The sequence below is a fragment of the Balearica regulorum genome, chromosome 7 (genome assembly GCF_011004875.1).
Source record: "Balearica regulorum gibbericeps isolate bBalReg1 chromosome 7, bBalReg1.pri, whole genome shotgun sequence".
In the NCBI taxonomy this organism is placed as follows: domain Eukaryota; kingdom Metazoa; phylum Chordata; class Aves; order Gruiformes; family Gruidae; genus Balearica; species Balearica regulorum.
The window spans coordinates 24,566,220-24,589,182 of NC_046190.1; the positions used below are offsets into that span (position 1 = coordinate 24,566,220).

The 22,963-nt window shown below is 39.1% G+C and overlaps 1 protein-coding gene across 3 annotated transcripts; it reads left to right on the forward strand.

The window, feature by feature from the left end:
- Nucleotides 1-1,529: 1,529 nt before the first annotated feature.
- Nucleotides 1,530-20,323, forward strand: SAMD8 (sterile alpha motif domain containing 8). 3 transcript variants are annotated; one of them, XM_075758614.1, is made up of 7 exons: nucleotides 1,530-1,674; nucleotides 3,187-3,341; nucleotides 9,342-9,949; nucleotides 11,686-11,781; nucleotides 12,529-12,646; nucleotides 13,476-13,626; nucleotides 14,580-20,323. In XM_075758614.1, exons 2-7 carry the CDS (start codon nucleotides 3,243-3,245, stop codon nucleotides 14,882-14,884), a joined length of 1,377 nt encoding a protein of 458 aa, XP_075614729.1. In that variant the 5' UTR covers nucleotides 1,530-1,674; nucleotides 3,187-3,242; the 3' UTR covers nucleotides 14,885-20,323. The 3 variants fall into 3 exon arrangements, with proteins under 3 accessions (XP_075614729.1, XP_075614730.1, XP_075614731.1); XM_075758615.1 differs by lacking the exon at nucleotides 3,187-3,341; XM_075758616.1 differs by lacking the exons at nucleotides 1,530-1,674; nucleotides 3,187-3,341 and adding an exon at nucleotides 6,888-7,163.
- The last annotated feature ends 2,640 nt before the right edge of the window (nucleotides 20,324-22,963 follow it).

Consider the following 22,963-nt stretch of genomic DNA (forward strand, 5'->3'; position numbering starts at 1 on the left):
ACTTGACAACTTGATGCAAATGTGAAGCATTTTGAAATGCAAAATTTCCTTGTTTCACTGTAGCAGCACATGGGTAAGGATTGCAAAAGATCCTTTTTTCCTCTATGAAGAAAGAATACAAGGCCAAATTCTCTGAAAAGGCTAGTGTCATTAACTTAATAGAGCTACATTGGCACCTTCCTTTTACTTCAACTGAAGCTACCACTTCGGTCACTTGTCTTGGACCTCATAGTAATTACATCGTCAACAAAGCAAATTCTGACTGTTCTCTAGACTGCATTATGCTGCTGCAAAGGGCTGGCTGCTACCACCATCCATTGATATACAGAATAAATTTATTTCTGGAGCCATTTGTTTCTAGTTCATCTGTCTCCTCCTATCCCCTCTGTTTGTATTATTTATAGGTTATGGAGCTCCTGAAGTTATGGTGCCTTGCTGAAGTTTCACAGGTCACCTGTGCTGGGGATCACCTTGGGTGAACAACTGACTCAGTGCTGTCAGCCAGCTGCCAGTTTTCAGATTTGTTTGTTTCTACACACATTTGAAAAGAGTAGAGGTGCAAAAAGTGGTGCATCTAAAGAGAAATGTCTTGTAATGATTGCTTGATAAGAAAGTTGAAGGTATGAGGGCCCCCCAAGTTTTCTCTGATTTTTTTCCTGACATATGCCTTTAAATGAAGCACGGGGTATCTTCATGCCATCAGTGGGTTTTTAAATGATGGCAGCATCACTCTAAGTGTTTGTTCATTTCTCATGTAAAAAATCAATGAAAAAATCTGTTTAGTGTGTTTAGAAACTTCCACCTTTCTCATGTCCAGGCTGTACTAAGGTACTTCCCAATGACGGACAGGAAGATCACACTGGAAAAAAATGTACTATAGTGTCTTCCAAGAGGGGAATTTTATACCCTAATCCTGGTTTAAGCATGTTCTGTTCTTCAGTTAGAAAAGCAAGACACCTTTGCTCCTCCATTCAGCTGATCCCTGCTGGGATTACGGAAAAGGCAGTCATTTGTCTTATGACCTCTAAAAAATACGCCACCAACCACCTCTGGATGTGGAGCTTCTTACAGAGCTCACGGGAGCTGTGCCTGTGCTTCCATGTATTTAACGCTCGCTTTCCCACAAAACCAGGGCCGAGGCAGTCCAACCAGCCGTTCGCGTGTTGCGCGGCCTGCACCCAGTGAGGAGGCTAATGAAGGGGCACCGGGGTGCAAAGCTGCCCGCAGGCCCGCGAAGCCGCAGGCTGCAAACGCTCCGGGCTGTGAGCCCCCGGGGACCCGCCGCCTGGCGGTGCCCCTCGCCGCCGGTACTGAGCCCTCACTGCGACGCCGCAAGGCCGAGGCGGCGCCCCCGGCCGTGCTCCCCGACCCGCCGCGGTTCCCCCGAGGGCGGCGGAGCCCGACGGGCAGCGGGAGGCCAGAGCCCCAGAGCCCCGCCGCCCCGCAGTGAGAAACCAGCGCTGCCCGCCGCCGCGGCCCCTGCCGGAAGCTGCCCCCGCTCCGTCCCCGCCCCTTCCGCCGCCCGCGAGGCGCTGCCGGCCGCCACTTCCGGCCGGGTGATGGGGTGGTGGCGGTGGCCGCCGCCGCCGCCGGAGAGAGGGAGGGCGCGCAGGAGGCGCTGCCGCCGCCCCGGGGCCGGGAGCTGCGGGACCGCCACTTAGCGCTGCTGCCGTGGTGGCAGGTGAGGTGAGGTGAGGCGGGGCGAGGTGCGGGACTGGGGGTGGGGGGCGCTCACCTCCCGTCCCCTCCCGCCCGCGGGGGGTCGTGCGTCCCCCCGCAGCGGAGCGCGGTGCCCGGTGCCCGGCCCGCAGGGCGCCGCCCCGCTGCCGGCCGGGGGCGCGGAGAGCCGCCCCAGCGTTGGGAGCCTGCCGCCGAGCGGCCGGGTTCCCGGGCTCTACCCCTACCGCGGCGGGGCCGGGGGCGGCGTGTGGCGCCCCGGGCTGCGGGCGGGTCGGGGAGGGAAAGGGCCGCTTCGCTCCGGGGGCTGTGCTGGGGGAGAACGGCTTCGCCCACCCCGGGAGGGGGGAAAAGCCTCTTGCATTGTCTGTTTGCGCTAAATCCCCTCCGCCGCAATTAACGCGCGTATCTTTGACGGGCACCTCTCTGGAGGTCTGACCCTCGTCCCGTGTAGGCTGGCGGGCTCCCGGCGGCGTGCCTCGGGGGCTTCCGTGCCAGCTTGTGAGGGAACCAGTCTCCTAAGAAACTAAAAATCACGCGTGTTTCTCGCCTAAGTTATTTCGTCTGCCGCAGAGAGGATGCAGTGTTGTAGTTCTTGTGCCTGGTTGCGTCGATTTCCTTCTGAGTTTTGTAAATTTTCTACTTCAGCGAGGATGATCCAGGAGGAGAAGGGCCTGGTTAGCAGGGAGGGTGTGAAGGCGTGTGTCAGGGGCGGCGGGATCCGTGCTGTGCGGGGAGACGGGGGGTCGGGACGTGCTGCTGCTCCTGTGCCTTGTCCTTCCAGCGGGTCTGGCGGGAGAGGGGAATCGTGTGGTTTCTCGTTCCTGTGTCAGCCAGCACAGGAAACAAATCGCTGCTGGAAATGATGCCGAGTACCTGTGCTCTGTGTCAGTCTTACGGTTAGGTATCAAAACAGATACTCAGCTATCTGACTGTTTTCTCTGCCAGTGCTGGAAAATTGGTGGGGTTTCTGAGGGCAAAGTCTTTAGTTTTGAGTAAAAAAGTTTTGGAGCGTGTAGCTTTTGACAGTTAGTATGGCAGCCCGGCAAAGTGCTGTTACTGGTCTGCGTGCATGCTGTTTGGGCTCCAGAATTACATGGAGAAGGCTGCCGGCGTGGGGCAGGTTTTGTGTGAGCTTAAGTTAAGGCCGGCGCGTGTTTAGAAAGTTGAAACTGTGCAGGAGCTGTTATCCACTCAGTCTCTCGAATCTACATTGCTAATGCATTAGGTGGTCTCTCTGACTATTCGCTTAATGATTGCTGATTGCTATTTTTCAAACATAATACTTGAAAAGGGTAAGCTTTTTCAGTTCTGTGAGGCAAGAGAGGCAAATGAGAGGTAGTTTTAGTGTTTGCATATTTATTCGTTTGTAACTGGAGTTGAAGCGATCTCCTAGTTTTGTATTTGATGCTTCAGCTTGCAAAATTTGTCTTATAAAAACCCAACACATGTTCTGCTTGTAACATGATGGAAGATTCCACTTGTGCTAAGTATGCTCCATCTCCACAGAGCTCCCTCGTGCAGCTGGACACGGTGTCTGTGCCACTGCCACAGAGCAGCTGGTCATGCTGTGCTCTGGAGTGGCAGGAACTCAACAAGACATTTCCTGGTATTTAAATGCCTCTCATGTTTGTTGGGGGGGTGCCTCTTGCTGGATATCAGAGGTAAGGAAACACCTGTGGTCTTGTTCTTCCTTTTGCTTTCTGTGATATAGAAAAAAGGTGGAATTAACTCACAGGACTGGGGCGAAGTGATTTTTATACCCAGTGAAAGGAAATTCTTTGGGAAGTTTCCTAAGTCTTTGTTGCGAAAGTGCTACTTAGATGCGAAGGAAACATTCTGTAGATTTGTAAAGAGCAAGAATTTTAAATTATCTTATTTGCTATTCTAGGTGATCTTCTTTTTGCTGTCTGGTTGGGATTTTTTTTTGGTAGTATATCATTAAAAACAGAGGTTGTCCTAGGAGTTGCAATCTTTCAGGCTCTATACTATGACATTTGTACAGAGCTCAGTGTTGCAGCCCGCTAAGCTGGTTGAGATCCATAAACCATATTACATTATAAATGTTTATTTTATAATCACATAACTTTTAAAAGTTTTTTATTTCTTATTTAGTTTAATGCATCTAAAATGAGAGAGGCTCCTAGATTTTTCACTAGACCACAAAGATCAGGTTGTAAATGATTGTGAAGAGTAAGAACAAAGACAGTTTCACTTCAGATGTTGTTCTGGTATTAATTTGGATGGAGAGTTTGTTCATGTCTTCTCTTATTTCTGTCCGAAGATGAGGGTGTGGGAAGAAAAGAAAGAAATTAAAGGGGAAAAGCAAACTGGATTTCTCTTACTGCTAAGTTGTAAAAGGATAAAAAGCAGCAAGCATTCTGTTATGAGATGGATGTACTATTTCTTGAAGTTGGAGGAAAAAAAATACTTGACACTTGACATTTAGCATGTGAAATGTTCAAGATCTTGTACAAATATTAATGGAATACTGAATTACATCCTAACATAAGTGGTGGAGTACTTGATCAGTTGTTTGAAAATCACTTGTGTGTGCTTTGAATTATGGTGGTAGGATAAAAAAAATGTTTTGTTAGGTGGTTAGTAGGTTGGGAGTTGAGCTGCTCTTAGTGTTCACTTGAGTATAATACAACCCATTTGGTTTAATGAGGTGTAAAAGTCAGGGAGCAGTATGTTTTCTGTTCAGCTTGCTGCAATATGTAACTGTGCTTAGTGATTCTTAAGACAAATATGTTTAGCTTTCAGGACTTTATGTAGTTGCTGCTGTCGGTTTTGCATGGAGGAAAGACTCTTCTAAGAGTGTGGAGCTAATTCTTGATTTTACAGTATCAGTTCTATATTTTCCACAATGCAGCACTTCAGTGAATAATTCTTGAAAAGCACATCTTCCTTGATGGTTTAAAACCTAAGACATACAGTAAACTAAACAAGTGTTAGTTACTCTGTGAGATTTCTTATCTTACCTTCATAAATAGCACTAAGACCTTTGAATACGGTTAAGATACTGCTGCTAACTTCACTTACTAGAAATGTTTATGGAACAACTCTGATAGCAAAGTCACTAAGTAAAACTGAATGCAAGTTTTATAGGAGTATTTCTGCATTTGAAATTATTGTATGCTTGCTTCAGGAAAATACTTATCCAAATTTTTTGGTCTCATGGTGGGCATCATGCCATGTTCGATCTGTTTTATATGTAGCATGGTAGCTATTGTATTAAAAAAAAAAAAACTTGAAAAAACAAGTATTGTTTTTGCGAATCTAATTTTTCTCCTTTTGTTTACAAGACACTGTACTATATATGGTGGCATTTAGAAGGTAAGGATTAAGTCAGTGTATACTATATGGCAATGAAACCTTTGGTGCTGTTTGTTTTAAGCAATGAAGAATTAAGAGTTTTCAGAAAGAGCAAGTGACAAGCTTCTGATGCAAGTCAGCAGAGTATCTGAGACTTCTGATACGTAACAAGGCAGTGCTGTATGTTTTTTTCCAGCACAGCATTACTGAGTTGGTATGTGACAGTAGCCTTATTATTGCAGGCTGGCTCAGTGCACGTTTTTGAGTATGGCTTTATTTTTTTGCATGCTGGGGAGCCAAGGCCTCAAACCTGGGTCTTGTCCACATTGCGAACCAGCAGCCTTCGTACAGAAAAGCTTTTCACCCCGGCTGTGAGATGATGTGCTCCTAGGCCAGCAGACCCAGCAAAGGAGGGGCTGAGTTGTAATCGCCTATATTCAGACTTCAGCTTGAAACCTTCCACAGAGAAATGTAGGTTAAATCATCTAAGATCTGATAGTTCTTCAGCGTCCTGCCTAAAATTCCTCTCAAGGATGGTGAGACCTGAACTTGGCTGGGAAAAACTCAAGAGGCGTGTCAGCAAGGAGAGCCATAGGCTCTCCCAGGCACACGTGGGCAGGTGGGGAAGCAGAGATGATGCTGGGAGTGTTTTGCATGCATGTCTGGAATAAACAAATCCAGTCAGCGTTCTGCTAACTGCTGTGGACGTAACTAGGATATTATTTAACCCTTCAGCTATGATTCTGGTGTAATCGAGTTTTGTTTCTGTAACAGGATGGCAGCCCAATGTTAGTGTGATATTAATGCTACTTTTTCTTGGCTAGAGGAGTGATAATCATATTCAACTTTCCACATTTTTACCTTAGTATAGTGACTCAAAGTCTGCATGCTAGGAAAATTATGGACTTAATGGTTGACTAGTAGTAATTCAGTAGAGGAAAACATGATAGAATTGTGGATAATCATTTTGAGAGGGATTAATTTTCCATATTTAAATATTCACCTAGGAAAAAATATTGTGTTAAGGGTATACTCAGCCTCTCGGAGGCATGTCATTTTTTAAAATGCCCTAACCAAATTGTAGAAATGTTCATGGCTCAAAAAGTAACACTTTTCTTTTTAAAAAAAATAAATACTTATATACATGCACATGAAGTTCATATTCAGTTGTGTTCGTGCTGTTAATTAAAGGACTGGGGGAGGAAAAAGGGAAGCAGGACATGTGATACATACTGCTGATGAGCTGACTAAATATAAAGTCACAGTAGCAGGAAAGTAATCAACTAGCTAGCTACAGACATTGCTGATGTCAGGCGAAAAGTATATTTTGCCCTCTGACGTTTAAGTCTGTGCTTGCTCTGTGTTACTCAGGCGTGTTATTCATCATTAAATAATGTTATTCATTATTTGGTTTCGTCAATAAACCCAGAAATGTAGAAGGGAAAGTAGTTACCAGTGCTGTTTTCTCTCAGAAGACCAGTACAGTTATCTAGGTGACTTGGTCTCTTCTGCTACGCTGGTCTGTCTTGCATTGCAGACTGGTAGTCCTGGAAATGTTATGGACTGTTCTTAAGCTTCAAAAATGAACAGGAGCAGTTGAGCACAGAGATCTGTACTGTATTCCAGGTGCTCAGATTATTAGGGAGAGTGCTTTTTACCCTTTAAACTATGGAAGTGGCATTAAATGAGTAGTCTGAAGGAGAAGGCAGTGTCTGAGTTTAAAGAAATTGCCTCGTCATCAAAACTGAACTTAACTGTTGCTGTTGACATGAAATTAGTTACCAGCTGTGTGGAATGGTCTGTGTTTTATGTGTGTGTTGCTTTCTTTTGTTGATTTCTTTGTCTTTTACAGTTTGTTAAATGCCTTGTCTTTGACAGCATTTAAACACAGAAGCAGGTCCTATCAGCTGCATCTTAAGGTTAATGTAGACTTTCTCCCAGGTCCAGCCTATTCAGTAATGACCTTTGAGTATGCTTACTCAGTGTTGTAAGGCCCCTTTTATTGCACGTCATGTAAAGGGTTGATTTTTATTCCTGCAATGCCAGACGAAGAAACCCTAGGCTGGTGTGAGGCTACTTGACTTGTGACAAATGAACAAAATTCTCATAGTTTAGGGAGAGTTTCCTGCCTTTGCCCTCAGAACCTGCTTTGGTTAGAAGGCAAATCAGTAAGTTGAGTCTATTTGAGTCTAAATTTGCTGCTTTTAGAAAAAATTGTGATGCTTAGTGTTACAAAACTCACTGTGATTAACAAACTTTGTCTTTATTTCATCTGTAGTTCCAAGTAAGGAAAGCTGGATATAAGCAGATAAGCAACTCAAGTTTGGTTTTCTTACTGGAGTAAGATAAAAAAAGATGTAGTACAAAAAAGGCCAATTAACTGATTGTTAATTACAAATTAAATACCATAATTTCTTTTGTTAATAGCTGTGTAAGCCACAGAGTTGTTCCAGATGTTTTGAGCAAGACTTTCAAAAATACTAAGATAACATAGAAATGAGCAAATACCTTTTTATATGGAGAAGAAAGAGTATAGTAGATACAGAGATTCTAGTGGTGGTTTATGGATGTTTTGGCAACTATTTAAATCAAGGTATTCAAGCCTATATATATATTGACTGGATATGGAGTTTTGAGAAATTAAAACTAGGCATTAAGTACATGTTGTTAATATACAGTCAACTCCAGAGGTAATATCTTCAGAAGTACCACTCTCTTAATTCCTTTAGAAGGGCAACTTTGTACGCTCGCTTTTGTTCTAAAGTATTTCTTTTGCACTGCTGAGAAATCTCACTGGGCAAATCGAATCTTCTCTGATATAGAAGAAAATAATATGTGGTCCTCTTAGATGTAAGTTGGAAGAGAAAGTTGCATCCAATAATTACGGTAAGAGTTACTTCCAGCAATAGGTACAGTACCATTTTAAAAAGAGAAGTGAGAAGGAAAGAGCTTCTGTTTGTGGAAGACCTGTGCCCCTGAAAGCAATATAAAACTTTGTGTTGAATATTCATGATGGATTTGAGTACCTATTTACTATATACAGAAGGTAAATAATAGTTTGAATAGACTGTTTCCTTGCTTTCACTCTGAAAACCTTGAATGATGTATGTGGCACTACTATATTGTACTATCTTGTATTTTCTGAGATTTGGTTGGCACCATTGAAGCATTTTAGTTAATTAGACTGGTGTTTTTGTTTTGTTTTTTTTTTTTTGGTAGAAAAGAACTGTGAAATTGTAGTTGGTTCTTAGATGGTAGCTGTACATAAGCCACCACATATAAATTATGCACAAATCCATTCTGTGCTGCTGTGGGTCTTAAATATTGGATAGGCTTTTTATTACTCTTGCATCACTGGTAGCCTTTCAAAGTTTTTTCATTTATTCCATGTAATGTTCTGTGGTTAATTTTTCTGGTTGTTCTAAGCTGTTCTGGTGACTTGTCACCTCCATGTGACTTAAATGTTGCTGAAATGTCTCGCCTTCCTTCAAGCAATATTCTAGAATCAAGAAAACAATAATTGAGAAATCTGTATGGATGGAAAACGTGTTTTCTGGTTTTGGTGCATTATGTTGTTATCTGTTACCACATCACTTTTAAAGATGCTTTGGAATTACATCTAATGCTTAATTTGTAGTAATGTTATTTTGAAAGCTGAATGTTTTAACGGATTTGCAATATAATAAGCATCTATCTTAATTACTGAGAAACAAAGATAGAAATACTATGGCTGCATCATCAACATAGAGCTAAGATGCCTCAGGTTGATGTTTTTGTAGATACCTGGTCTTAGGTTTAGTTGGACAGGGTGGGGAGGAAGTGCCATGCCATCAAAGCTTTAGTATATATTTTAAAACAGCAGAATGTGTTGGACCTGTAATGTATTATTTTAGCTTTAATTCATTTTTACAGGGTTGCCAGCTATACTTTCTTGCTTGGTTTATGAACTGCAAACAGTGGAGAAGACTAATGATTAAGCTGGTATTTAAACAGAGTAATCTTTGTTTTTCGTTGCCTAGTGTAATTAACAAACTTGGATTTATTTATTTTTTTAACAAAAGAATAAAAGTAGACTGAGGAAAATATTCTAGGACAATATTCTGCTTCTTGGTAGTTGTAAATTTCTATTTAGGAACAAGTGAGATAATTTAGTTTTGCTTGAATAAAAAATGTTATAAAAGCATTTTTATATTACTTAGCTAATAAATTATGTGTCTGGTTTTTAGCTGGCTCTTGTATAAAAAGCCTTTGGCTAATCAAGCATCTAAAATCTCACAAAATACACTGGCATTTCAGTAATCTTCATTAAACATTCAGGTCTCGTCTCTTTCTCCAATATATAACAGGTCTATTTTATTGGCGGACAGCGAAGGATGATGGCAGGCAATAACCAGCTTTGCATTCGACGTTGGACCACCAAGAACGTAGCCAAGTGGCTGAAGGAAGAGGGCTTCTGTGAATATGTGGATGTTTTGTGCAATAGACACAGGCTAGATGGAATTACCCTGCTGACACTTACTGAGTATGATTTACGATCCCCTCCCTTGGAAATCAAAGTCCTGGGGGATATCAAAAGGCTAATGTTGTCCATACGCAAACTACAGAAGCAACATATTGATGTCCTGGAAGAGCTGGGTTACAACAGCGATAGTCACATTGGCACAGCATGCCCAAGTGTTGGTTCACTACAGGGTACAGATTGGTTTTGTAATGGTGAAGTACCTCGGGACTACGATGGACCAATTACTGACTTGAATGGTGATCAGTATCAATATGCAAATGGAAAAAACAAACACTCTACGCGAAGACTGGACCCAGAGTATTGGAAGACGGTTTTAAGTTGTGTGTATGTCTTCATAGTGTTTGGCTTTACATCATTCGTTATGGTTATAGTACATGAGCGAGTACCTGACATGCAAACATATCCACCTCTACCAGACATATTTCTAGATAGGTAAGAAATTTTCTTTTAAAACAAACCAGTAACTTGATGGTTAAAGTACAGGCCGTCTTTTCTTTGTTCTTAAAGTTTCATATGCTCTTGAAGATGCCTCTGCAAAATAGTAATTAGTGTAGTAAACCCTTCTGCTAAGATTGAAATGCACATCAGTTAGATACAGAGATTTAGTCTTATCAGGGGAAAATAAATTGAGCTGCTGTTCTGACCAGTTTATATTTAATTCTGTATCTTTAGCTAATCAGAGAACTGGAATTAATTTGTCCATCCTCTCATTCTAGTAAAAAAAAGTGATGGTCAGCTGGCATAGATAAGTAGTGATATGTTTTTTTCTGAAATCCAGATGCTGCTATGAAGCTTACCATGTCTTGATATAGAAAAAAAATTGATGAAGGAGTATTTTGGTCTGCTAGTGAGCAAGGAAATGGAAAGGGCATAGCATTGATAGTATATTTTTTGCTGTCTCCACACTGTCAACTTGTTGAAGATGGTTTAAGGAAACTCTGAAGTAGACTGAATAAACCATCATCTTTTTTACCTGTAGAGTATCTGTATGCTAAAACACTATTGTGACTTACGCAATACCTGCTCATTTTTTTAAAGAAAATATTCCACTTCAGAGAGACACAATAGCAAAGATGAAATTCTAGTCATTGGCTACAGACTTAACATGGGATACATGCTCCCTCTGAGGAAGTGCACTTGCACTTAATGCCTAGAGAGTTTTAAAAGACAAGATAAACAGTTTTAAGAGTTCAGTCTTTGTGGTGTTTGTATTCCTGCCAGTAATTTCCGTTTTAACAGTTTTCATTGTCAGTAGGACTCTGATCTTTTGAGTCAGTATGCAATATCCCCCATAAATTTAGATATAACTCAGCAAGGATGGACCACGTCCAGCAGAGTGGAAGAGGGGAGAGAGAACTGGAGCTATGGCATCACTGGATTTTGTTCCCAGGGCACTACCAGGGTATTCAGTGGGCAGGAGGATGGCGGAAGTCAGAAAGCAGTAGCTCCCAAAACAATGCAAGGGGATTACTGCAAAGCTAGCATTTGAGCAGCCCTTTGCTGCCCCTTTGTATCAGAGGGAACACAAAACTACCTCTCTTGAAATCTGTCTGTCTGTATTTTGGTGAAATTGCAGAGCGGAAATTGTTACTGGTGCCATATGTCTGCAAGAAAGTCTTAAATCTTTTGAAAGGCAAAGCTGAAGGGTTCGCAGATAGTGATTATCACTGAAATCTATCTTCGAAAACAGTTTTTATTTTTCCTAGCACTTTTCTGTGCAGTTTTGATTCATTACAAGTATGTAGGGTTTTAGGCTTTGCATCATTTCATTAATTGTGTTGACATGGCATTCTTATAAGTAGCATAATTGACGTGATGCAAGTCTGTGTCAGAATGGAAAAGGTTGTTGGGAAACAATGGTAGAGGAACACATCCTGTTAGTAAATCACATGTAAATTAAGATATTTTCTTGGACTTACTGAATTCTGTGTAAATACCTGCTGAAAATACATTATTAGAAAGGACATAATATAATGAAATAATTCAAATTCTATATCATTCAGTCTAACAAAATAATTTTTGGTTGTAGTTTAAACTATTGTCAGATTAACACAAGTTAGTTTTGTAGTTTGGACTTTATATGCCTTTATTCGCAATACTGAGACTAGAAAAAAAAATTAAGCCTTTGTATTGTAAGTTAACTTTATTGCTTCATCTTCTTTTTTTAGCGTCCCTAGGATACCATGGGCTTTTGCTATGACTGAAGTATGTGGCGTAATTCTTTGCTACATTTGGCTGTTGGTTCTTCTGCTTCACAAACACAGGTACAGTATCTAAAATTCAAATTAACTATACTTTGATTCAGTGAAAGGACTGTAACGAGTTTATGGTGATTGTTTAAGACATTTCATTCAATAAGAATCTTGTAAGCTTCTAATATGTCCCTGTTAAAATGGATTAGGGAGGATTTAATCAAGAATGGTGACTTGTGAATCTTACAAAGGAGTAATCTGAATTTACTTTTCTACCAGATTTATATGTAATTTCCTTCAGAATATAAGTATTTCGGAGAGTTGTCAATATATTTTCTCATACTGTAACAATTTTGTATATAAGAAAATCTTACGAGAATGGCATTCCACAGGATGACTGAGCCAGCCTAGCAGCTTGCTGTCACTAAAGGGTAGAAAACCCTTTTGCGCGCGTGCGTATTTTAAGTTAAATTTTTACCAGTTTGTTGATTTCTGTCAGTTTGTCAACAGAAGGTATGAGTGCCAAAGCTAGTATGAGTGGAGCAGTACCTTTTGGTGACAGTAAACTTGCTACCGTGTCTTACCCTGTCATGTGGAACCATACCTTTATGTTACTACTTTCACAGTAAAAAATTGTTTGGGTTTTTTTTTTTTTAAACTTGCAGCAGTGATGAAGGGACTTCATGGGATTAAGTTGGGGTGCTGGGAAATGTTTTTATCATAACTTTCCATAAACATATTTCCATAAACAATATTTCCAAAATATATTTAAACAATATATTAGGATTCTTGCAATCAGTTCCTGTGCACTTTTCCCAGATCTATACTTCTGCGAAGGCTGTGCAGCCTCATGGGGACAGTATTCTTACTACGTTGCGTTACAATGTTTGTTACCTCACTTTCTGTGCCAGGCCAGCACTTGCAGTGTACTGGAAAGGTAAAAACTTAAAATGCTTTAAATTACTTTTCCTGTTTCCTTTTTTTTTTAAATGATTTATTTTATTTAAGATATGATTAAGATTGTTGTGACGATAGTGTTAGATGCGTGTTTGTAAGAAGTGTCATTTCTCTCCTATTTCCCTCCACACCTCTCCATTAATTGCCATTATAAAGGCAAGCATCCTTAGGGGTCTTAGAAGCACTTGCCGCTTCGGAGAGGAGGTAGTTACTTGGGGAAAGGTGTTCAGAATATTTCACGATGTAAACTGGAGAGAATACATCAGAGAAGCGTGTGCTTAAGATACTGACTTCATGAAGCAAGGCAGAAAGTGCAGTAATCACTTCTTTGTCTTATTGGATGCATGGTTTTGAAAAACAAAACAAAAAAACCACAAACCACCCAACACCCTATTATTATTTCACCCCTGCTAATAAGGCATATTCCATAGAACATGGGACTTTATGGTTTTATCCTAACTTTTAGTTAGAAGAGGTTTGAGCTGAATATATTGGAAGCTTGATAATGACACATTGAGAAGTTGAATACATTCAAAAAAAGGTGGCAGACTCTGTATGTAAATCACTTGCAACAAAATACTTGCTCTAAATTCCAGTATTCATCAGAGGTATGATGAATACAATTAGTAGTTGTAGTTACTAATGTGACTCACTGCCACAATAAAATCCAAAGATGTGCTACCTGCATTTTAATGAGACCCAACATGATAAATGGTAGTACACATACATAGTGCTATATAGCTAACTTTACGGGCATACTGTTCAGGCGGTGGGGTTGGAACTTAAAGGTTAATGTCACTGTCTTTTAGTTGTATGGCAATGTTTGGGCAAAACTCCAGCGGGCATTTGCAATATGGAGTGGCTTTGGAATGACTCTGACTGGAGTACATACGTGTGGAGATTACATGTTCAGTGGCCACACTGTCGTCCTGACCATGCTCAACTTCTTCGTCACAGAATGTAAGTGCAAAGTGTCAATACTTCAGCGTCCTTAAGTGTTAAGAGTATGTACTGCTTGCAGTCAACCAAGGGTGTGAGAGTGTAAATACTTAAATGTCCTTAAGTATTAAGAATACCTGCTGCTTGACCTCCTCAAAAAGTTCAGAGTGTAACATTAAAACAAACAAATATAAATTCACATTGCAGTGCTCTTTCTCAGGTTTGTGACAGCTCACTTGCAGACCTGAAAGGATGAGCACCACCTAGATTAATGGAAGGCGGAATACGGCACATTTGAAAGAACATATGAGTCAAGAAAATTAGAAGGGCTTCTGGCTTGCTACTGGGAGAATACTAGGGAAGATATTTCTGATTGTTCCTGTACACTTCCCTAGGTATCTGCCAGTGGCCCCTATCAGGCAAAATACCAGGCTGGGTGGGTGTATGTTTAATATAATCCACAAAGCCAAAAAAACCAAACCTCACAATGAGTGAGAAGATATGAAACAATAGTGCTCTTCTGTAAATAAAAGTGCAATTTGATACATCATATAGCAAGCTAAGGTAATTTGTTTGAGTTCACCTATGATGGAATGACTGCAATAACAGTATAATGTATGCTTTATGACACTTTTCCCTTTTTTACATGGAAAAGGCATGTTTTTCATTAACAAGTTGGTTGAACAAAGAATTCTGCTTTGCATGATCCGAAACCATGTTAGGATCCAGAAATGCATAATAGCTGTATTTGTAAATGAAGTCATGAAGTGATGGACATTTATAATTTCTGTGGTTGTTTTCATTGGATTTATTGGACCTGTAGATGTAAACAAAAATTCCAAGTGAAGACAGTAACTTCATCACGTTTTTGGATTAAAAAGTCTGTATAAAAACTTGAAATGTCTAGGCCTGGATTTCGTAATGACCCAGATGTTTGAGTCATTCAAGGTTGGTCACTTTCTGTTTTCTCCTAGATACACCAAGGAGCTGGAACTTCTTGCATACCTTATCCTGGGTCCTGAATCTCTTCGGAATCTTCTTTATTTTGGCTGCACATGAACATTATTCTATAGATGTCTTCATTGCCTTTTACATCACTACAAGACTCTTTTTGTATTACCATACGTTGGCTAATACTAGAGCATATCAACAGAGTAGGAGAGCAAGGATCTGGTTTCCGATGTTTTCTTTTTTTGAATGCAATGTTAATGGTACTGTTCCCAATGAGTATTGCTGGCCCTTCTCAAAACCTAGTATATTGAAAAGACTGATTGGCTGAAGAGTGTGTGGGCCAATTCAGATTTTTATGAAGCATTGTGACTAAGATCTGACAAGGCTAGCTGGGAGAGGATGTAAAGTAATATTTTTTTTTTTTTTCACTCCGTGATCTCCTCATCGTCTTGTTTCTTAGATTCTTAGCCATAAAATGAGGTTCCCATACTTCACAGGGATGTGTTTTGTTTTCTTACGCTTTAATAGAAAACAGTGCAGGAACCGGTAAAGGCTATCAGTAAACCGTGAATACGAACCAGAATACTGTTACCCTTAGTAAGGTTCTATGTCAATGTTTAAGTTACTTTAACCTCAAATATATGCTTGTACTAGATATAATATACCCTTTACAGGTCCAAATAATCTCCGTTATCTGATATGCCAGCTTTTACATATACTGACTAAAAAATTAGAACTTTATGAAGATTTTCTTTTAAATCGGTCATAAATGTAATTTTCAAACAAACAAACTCTGTGTATACTTAAAGATTGAGGAGTACTGTGTCATAATGAGGAAAGCAGTATAGTTCCTTGCTAAAAGGGTCTCTTAACCGTTAAATAACGAGTCTTAAAGTATAATTAACAGTATAAATGGTCTGCCTACAGGTTGCCAAAAATGAAAGTCTGCCTTGTGGCTATGAAGTGATGATGTTTTTTTAATGAGAGCTTATTTAGTCTAGTCTATCAGTTGTCTATATGGTTGTTCTAGCACTTGGAAGTTTTCCCTTTTGTGTTTAAATAAATGAGTTTAAGTAAATGCTACATCCAATGAAAGTAAAGTTAATTTAGCTTTAGCGAGTTTAAAGCCACAAAATAACTTTTCTTTGTGGTTCTAATTGCTTTATACCCAAACCTGTGCATGCTTTTTAGGAGCAGCTCTTTAACATTGGAAAAACAGAACAGTTATCTTCATATATCTTACTGTCCCATAAATGGATGGGGAAAATGCATGTAGTAACTCTTTCAGGAAAAGTAATAATAGTGAGTATTGGAAATAGTGCTCATGTTGATGTATGTTTTAGCACTCTGGTGTCAACAATATGGTGAATATCTCTGGATATATATACACACAATATATTTGTTTATATATATAAACACACACAGTGTGTGTTCTTCTAAGAAGTAGGAAAAGAGATTAGTTCTTAAATTAAGTTGCTCATTTACTACACAGAAAAAGTACCATAAGCAGTTGAGTTTTGGTTGTTTAAAAAAACCCCACAAATCCACCCCCCCCCCCCCCCCCAAACCAAACAACAAATTACCCCCAAAAACCCCAGACCAACATTCTGAGTCCTTAATGCGTAAGCAAGGGTCACACAGTTGGTGATCTCTTATGCGGTGGTCTGTCAGGGGACAATACGAATGTTGGCTGTAGAGACTTGAAATTAGATTTATGCTACATGAAAACTGATAGGTAAAAGGCGCAAATCATAAAAATGGTGTAGACCTTTTAGTTCGGTTACTGTAATTTCAGAATAGGTGATATGTGCAAAAGGGTGTGTAAGTCAGCCTTGGAAAGTTACACAGGGCATTTCCAGCTTGGTACAAGCTGACTTAATGGTCACAACATACTTAGGTGTCCATGGAAAAGAATTCCTTTGGAATTTTGCAAGACAGTTTTGTATTTGGAGGCTTGTAACATACTGTGGGCTGCTACTCACTATACTGTGTTCCTTTTATAAACCTGGATTGTACTAACTTGACTATCTGCTGCTCTTTGTAGCATATTATTTCTGTAACTTAATTTAGCTCCTATTCCACAGAGGAGCTGTGCTTCTATAGAGTATCTCTGCTAACTGTATTGAGCACACATACTTTGTACTATTCTGCAGACTTTTGTATTTGTAACATTCCAATTCTTTAGCAAAATTGCAAGTGTAATCCTATATTGTTCAATCTGCCATAGCCTAATGGCTCTTGCCATCCAAATTAGGGGAGTATGCGTACGCTTAAGAAAAAAAGGGGATAAATTTTTCTGAAAGATTTAGACTTTTCATTTGCCGTCCTTACCTTTCTGATTTCAGAAAGGCAATTTGAACATTCCTCTTGAGACTTTATAATCAAAGAGCTCTATTTGTTAATTCATATTTGCCTTTGCAATGCACAGCTATGAATGCTATTTTTTAAACTCTAGGAAAGCATCTGTTCTTAGGATGTGCAGGATTGTATTCTAACATATGGAGAGATAGGCAATTAAACTTGCAAAACTGAAAAGAACCATGTCGGTGCTAACTGGCATAGCTGTATCTAACCTGAGAAATTATCTTGCAACTTAGACATGCAGGAGAATTTTCAAGTATAGCCCAGTGTAATAATGTTTACATAAAGTAAAGCTATCATTTCAATACTTTTTTTTTAAATGAAGTTCATATATTTTGAAACATGAGGCTTCTCCTTTTGTTCTAATTTAATTTTTCAAATTCTGTTAAGTAAATACATGTTTTAAATGAGCATTGCCTATCAGTGTTTTTTAAAGGAAACTTGTTCTTTTGAGCTGTTCCTCTTGATACTAAATATCTGAGTCCAAGATAAGTGATATACAGAGGTTGGTTTTGTGAGCATTGAAGTGGGTTAAAACATTGTCAGGATAATTGTCCTCTATTTTGGAAGTTAATTTTGTCTGTCTATAAACACACAAGAGGAAGGCTTGAAATTCATAGAAAAATCTGATTTCACATGCAAAAGAGCACAGGTCAATCTGTTAAGTTGGTAATGTAAGCTTTATTGTTAATTAGATGGAAACAAGTGACAAGTAACTGACAGGCTTAAAATTCTGTACCTCCTTTTTAAAAAGTCAGTGTTTTAAAAGCATTTTGCTGCTTCTCTGCTGCTAACAACCCTTTTTAAGTAAAGGCAGCAGGGCATCGTTGGGCCTTGGATTTAATGCTAAATATGTTCAGGGTTGTCCTTCTCTTATGTTCATGCACCAATCTTTTTGCTGTCCCTTAACTTGCTGCATTATTTTGTGCAAAGTCATCTTGTGTGGTCTGTGGGAGTGCATGCGTAGTCTGAATTCAGGGTAATGAATTATTGCATTATGTCAGCAAGTGCAAGTGTCTAACTACATTAGTACTACAAAGTGCACAAACTAAGCATGTAGAAAAGTCTTAGCTGAATAACTCTGGATATACAAAAGAAGGGGAGGGTCACTTTTCTGTAGCTTAGCAAATCTGGTAATATTTGAGACTTGGCAATAGTCTCCAGCTCTTCCTTATTATCAGTTTGCAGATAAGTATGCACATACCTGAAAGTGATAGACATGTAGTCAATCCCCCTTCCTTTTTTTCTTTTTTTTTTTTTCTTTGCACCTTATGACACAGTTTCTTGGAATACCTTTCCTAGACTTTTTGCCTTTAGTTTTTCCTTTCTGGAAGATCCCTTAAGCTAGTGGGTTTATGACATTACACCTGCATACAGAAATTAGACTTTCATAGATGTGGGTTTTAGCAAATTCTGATTACACTGACAAAACCTTATGGAAGGATCTTCAAGCAAGGTTCCTCCAAATGTTCGAGAATAGTGATATAGAAAACTTCCATATATGTTAACTATCTTCATGTCCTGTTGCAAACAAGGTAACACACAAGTGTTGGTACAGAAATGTGCATAGACCTGAAGTATTTAAATGTCCAAGACTAGCAAGAATTGGGTCCTGTAAGTATACTGCTTGTGATGAAACAAATGATAAGCTTAATTTTAAGGAAATCACTAAATACCCTGACTTCAGTGAGGGCTGCCATTGAAGTTTGAGTATTTTCTTGGATAAGGCCAAGTGCGTGCTGTGTGTGTGGTATGCTGCTTCATTAATGGGAATAGGTAATGTCACTTTCTTTTTTAGTTTTCCCTGATATTCCTGCCCCCCTCACATCTACTAAGAAAACATTCCAGTAGAATTTCAAATAAATTACTACTTAACTGGATTCTGAGAGAACAGGTCTGTAAAAAAACCCCCCAAAACATAAAAATAAAACCTTGATAGGTAACTGCTATTAGAAGCAAGAGTCAGTTAAATGATTTGGAAAAAAACAGTTATTTTTTGATGCAAGCATGTTAAATAAGGTTATTTAGAAGTATGGAAACCCTTCAACAAGGATAAAAGCACAGGTTCCTATAATCTTCCTCTGTGTATGGCTGTGTCTCGTAGTGCCAAAAAGAGTATCGAAGGGAAAGAGGGAGGTGTTGAACTCTGACATCAGTACAAGTCTCTTTTGCAATCTCCTTGGGGTTTTTTATGCAGTGCTTGCATACTTCAGAGCTATACTTGTTCATTACAATTTAGCTAGTTTTTTGATGTACAAGAGTCCACTAGGTTTGCAAACACCAAGACTACTGGGGAGCTGAGTTTTAATCATTAAATATGCATTTGAAGAAATAGCAAGGGGCGGGGGGGGGGGGGGGGGGGGGGGGGGGGGGGGAAGTAGGTTTTGTGGACCTGGAATATAACAAAAGTAACCTGTAATGACTATGATAGTTTTTCATCCTGTCCATGTACTTTCTACTGAAGAGTTAGGGAGAATTTGTAGTAATCTACAGATTATGTTGAGGTTTCTGGGTTTTTTTTTTAATAATCTAGGATACTTCTGTAAAAACTTGACCTGTAACTACAAAAACCATCATAGTCTTGTGAAGATGGAAGTATATTTGGCAGAAGTCCTAGCAGTGAGTCAGCTTACCCTCTGAATTATGTTGTGCACGTAGACTTTATCAATCAAGGGTTAATTGGTAGGCCACTGGTGGTTCATACAGATTACTATTGCTGATGTAGCTTTGACATTGTCACTATTCTAATAGAAACAGTATTTCTGGGGGGGGAAAAAAAGTCCTTTGGAGTGAACCTACTGATGTCTTCTTCATTATATGAAGAAAAACACCCCAACCCCCCTCACAACCTTTAAAACACTATAGTATTGTGAATGCTGAACTTTCCATATAGCAGTTTCCTGCATACTTACCACTTCTGTCTTAAGAAATTTGCAGTGAGTGTTATGTATGTAATTCAGTGACATGCACATTTTTAAAGCCAGTTTGTAATAGGTGTGTAAGAACTTAAGATGATAACTGTGGAGCACAGTAACCTGACGTGTTAGCCCAGTGACTGCATAGTTAGAAAGACTAACTGTAACTTAGTTTTGCTCTTTCAATTCAGTTTTGTCAAATAAGAGAAATATGTCAAATGTGAGAAACCACAAACTGCATTGTACATGGTACTTAATGTAATAGGCATGTAGAAACATGAGTTTTCACACTGAACTGTTACTTCAATTTGTTCCTACAGAGAAAATAGTATTACCTTATGGCTAGAAGGTATGCCAGTGAAGTTTAAAGTGAGTATTGTAAATAAGTAAATATTGTTTTGATTCTAAACTCAGATTGAATTAATATATTGTTTTATATCTTTGTTGTATTAAAACATATTTAAAAGTACTAAAATAAAATATTTGAAAGATGACGAATGTTTGATGTACTTTATATGTAAAACGATGGCTCATTATCTCTGTTAGTGTTGTGACCATAAAAGTATACCTGAGTAATCTAGGTTTTAGAGTTATTTTTCCCCAAAGCTCTGTGTTACTGGTGTGAAAATGCATGCTGCAGAACGCATATATCAGCATGCCTAATGTTTTTGCCAGTTGTAAATTGTTTTGGCAAATAATTTAAATATTTTTTGTCATTAAAAAGTTAAAATTATTCCATATTGTAAGATCTCAGTTAAGTATGACGAGAGCTTTCAAAGACTCCCTTCAGCTGAAGTAACTAGTGTCTCTAGGTATGGTGGTGAGTATCATTACAGTAAATCAGTCTATAAAAACTGTTGGAAAAACTGCGAAGAAGGACAGTTAACTTCTGAAAACTTACATACTCTTCTAAGGGGTTTGTATGTTAGGTCTCTTACTATCAGTCACGGCTTTCAGTCATCTGGTACGTGAAAGGATGTACACTCATTCCTATGGAGAAACTTAGTATACCAGTTATGCTGTGTGCCTTGGAGTTGTATGTTCATATTTGTAAATGGCATTTTTGAAATGTATTTTGTGACCTTAATCCAGGTAAAATATCCTCCAGTTAGTGTGAGACAGGTAAACTTAATGTACTGAACCATTAGAAAGTTTGTAACTTACCTCCCTCTGAATTATAAAATCTTGATCAATGTAATTTAGAGAATGAATCCTGAATATGAAGCCTTTCCTCAGTATGATTTTTTTAAAATCAGTTGTTAAAGACAGGATTCAAAAAGGAAAATAGATGTGGCAATGCACCTTTCAAAAAAAAAAAATTAACAAGGAAGAAGGGGAAGCAAAAGCAATAATGTTCAGTGTACCAGTTGCAGAGTACTTACTGTGGCCTTTGGTCTAATATTCTGAGAAACAGTAGTTTCTGTTGTAAGCAACTTTACACAAGTATGTGCTTTGTCCGTTGTAAATACAGATTGGGAAAACTTCCAGGGAAAATAACTGCCTGCTTCCCAAAACATGTTACAATATTGCTTAGAGATGTGAACTTTGAATAAAAAAAAAAAAAAATCTTTCCCCTCAACAATAACTTGCTCTTCTCCGTGGTACTCCTACAACCAGAGCTAGAAAGAGAAGTAGTTGCTGCTGTCTGTGATGAGAAGAAATAAAACAGAATCTATGCAGATGGGCTTAAGTCTGTTGTTAAAATGGGGGTGAAACAGCCCTCACTAGCCCTCACTCTTATTTGATAGAATTTAAGGAGAATCAGCTTCAGATTGTCCTTCTCAGATCATTTTGTTCAGATTTATTTTCAAAACTCTCATATGGAAATGAGATACAGAACAGAAACTACTCTTCTGATTAAAATACCTTTAGTATCTGCGAACTCTTTAATTATACCATTGCATCCTATCTCTTTCTTCAGTGAACTTGTTGACTGCAAGGAAGTAGTTTATTCTTATCTATTAAAAGTGCAGCTGCCAGTCTCATTTACTGTCCATCATTCAAAATGGATATGGGATTGTTGATCTTGACCTTTCATAGAGCTGTCAAAGTTCGCAAAAAATGGGCCTATTTTGACAACTAACTTCGAACTAACTGAAATTGATTTCTTAAAGCATAGGTGTGAGAATAAGAATGGTGTTATGAGCTCTTCCTCCAGTGTGGAAATTAGTAATGCTGACAAAGTATGTGCCAACTGTATTATGTGAATCTGTTACAAATATGTGCATGTACTTCAAACTATTTCTGGAGAAATAACTGTTCTGGGGGATGTAGTAATTAAAGGTTACAGCTATGGTCTTAAGTCTGCTGCTGTCTATGAATGGTTTGCTTTTGATTTTGGTGCTGGTCTACGACAAATTCTGGTGAAATTACTGATTCTCTCTGGATTGCTGATCAGCTGCCAGATACTAAAATAATTACTGTTGCTTTTGAAACTGTAATGAAGCTGATACTAGAATAGGTACTCACTGGACTGTTCATAGTAGTCATTTGACTTGTGCAAAATATTGACAGCCAATTCGGTAACAGTTTTTTCCTAACAGTGTCATTAGTTTCTCAAAAGGTTCTTTGCAAGCCCTAATCTCTAGCATACCACAGCAAGCAAGATCAGTTTGAAAGGAGATAAGGAATGCATATGTTCAAATAAGCATCATTCCATTTAAATATAAAAAGCAATTAACTGTTTTCCCCTTCACTCTGCTAGATGAAGTCCTCAAAACTGAATCTGTGTCTCTTGATCACTGGTAGATTCTCAAATACTATAACTGGAGGCAGTAGCCCTAAAAAGAATGGGGCAGAGAGGAAGAGGAGGCAGCAGCAGCCCACAAGTTTGCTGTTCTTACTGTAGCACTGAAGAAAGGTCTTTAGTAAATGTAGGGAAAAACAATTCATTTCACAAGTGCTGTGAAGGAGAGTGGAGAACGAAGCTCGGGGGGGTTACCGAAAAATGTTCTCGAGGTGACTGCCCGCTAGGGAATCTCTCTGGTGTATGAAAGGGGCTGATAAACTCGCAGTTTTGCTGGCTGTCGTGGCTTTGTTACAAGTCTCATCACAAAGGGCCCCTCAGAGCTTAAGTTGTTGGATTCAAATTATTTCATGATGTTAAGGTTTTGTGGGTTTTTCTTGGCAAA

Excerpts from the sequence above, each read along its gene's own strand:
- SAMD8 (XM_075758614.1), top strand. The coding sequence starts at position 3,243 with ATGCTGTGCTCTGGAGTGGCAGGAACTCAACAAGACATTTCCTGGTAT. Across the intron at positions 3,342-9,341 it reads CCTCTTGCTGGATATCAGAG|GTCTATTTTATTGGCGGACA; the intron begins GTAAGGAAACAC and ends AATATATAACAG. Across the intron at positions 12,647-13,475 it reads ACTTGCAGTGTACTGGAAAG|TTGTATGGCAATGTTTGGGC; the intron begins GTAAAAACTTAA and ends ACTGTCTTTTAG.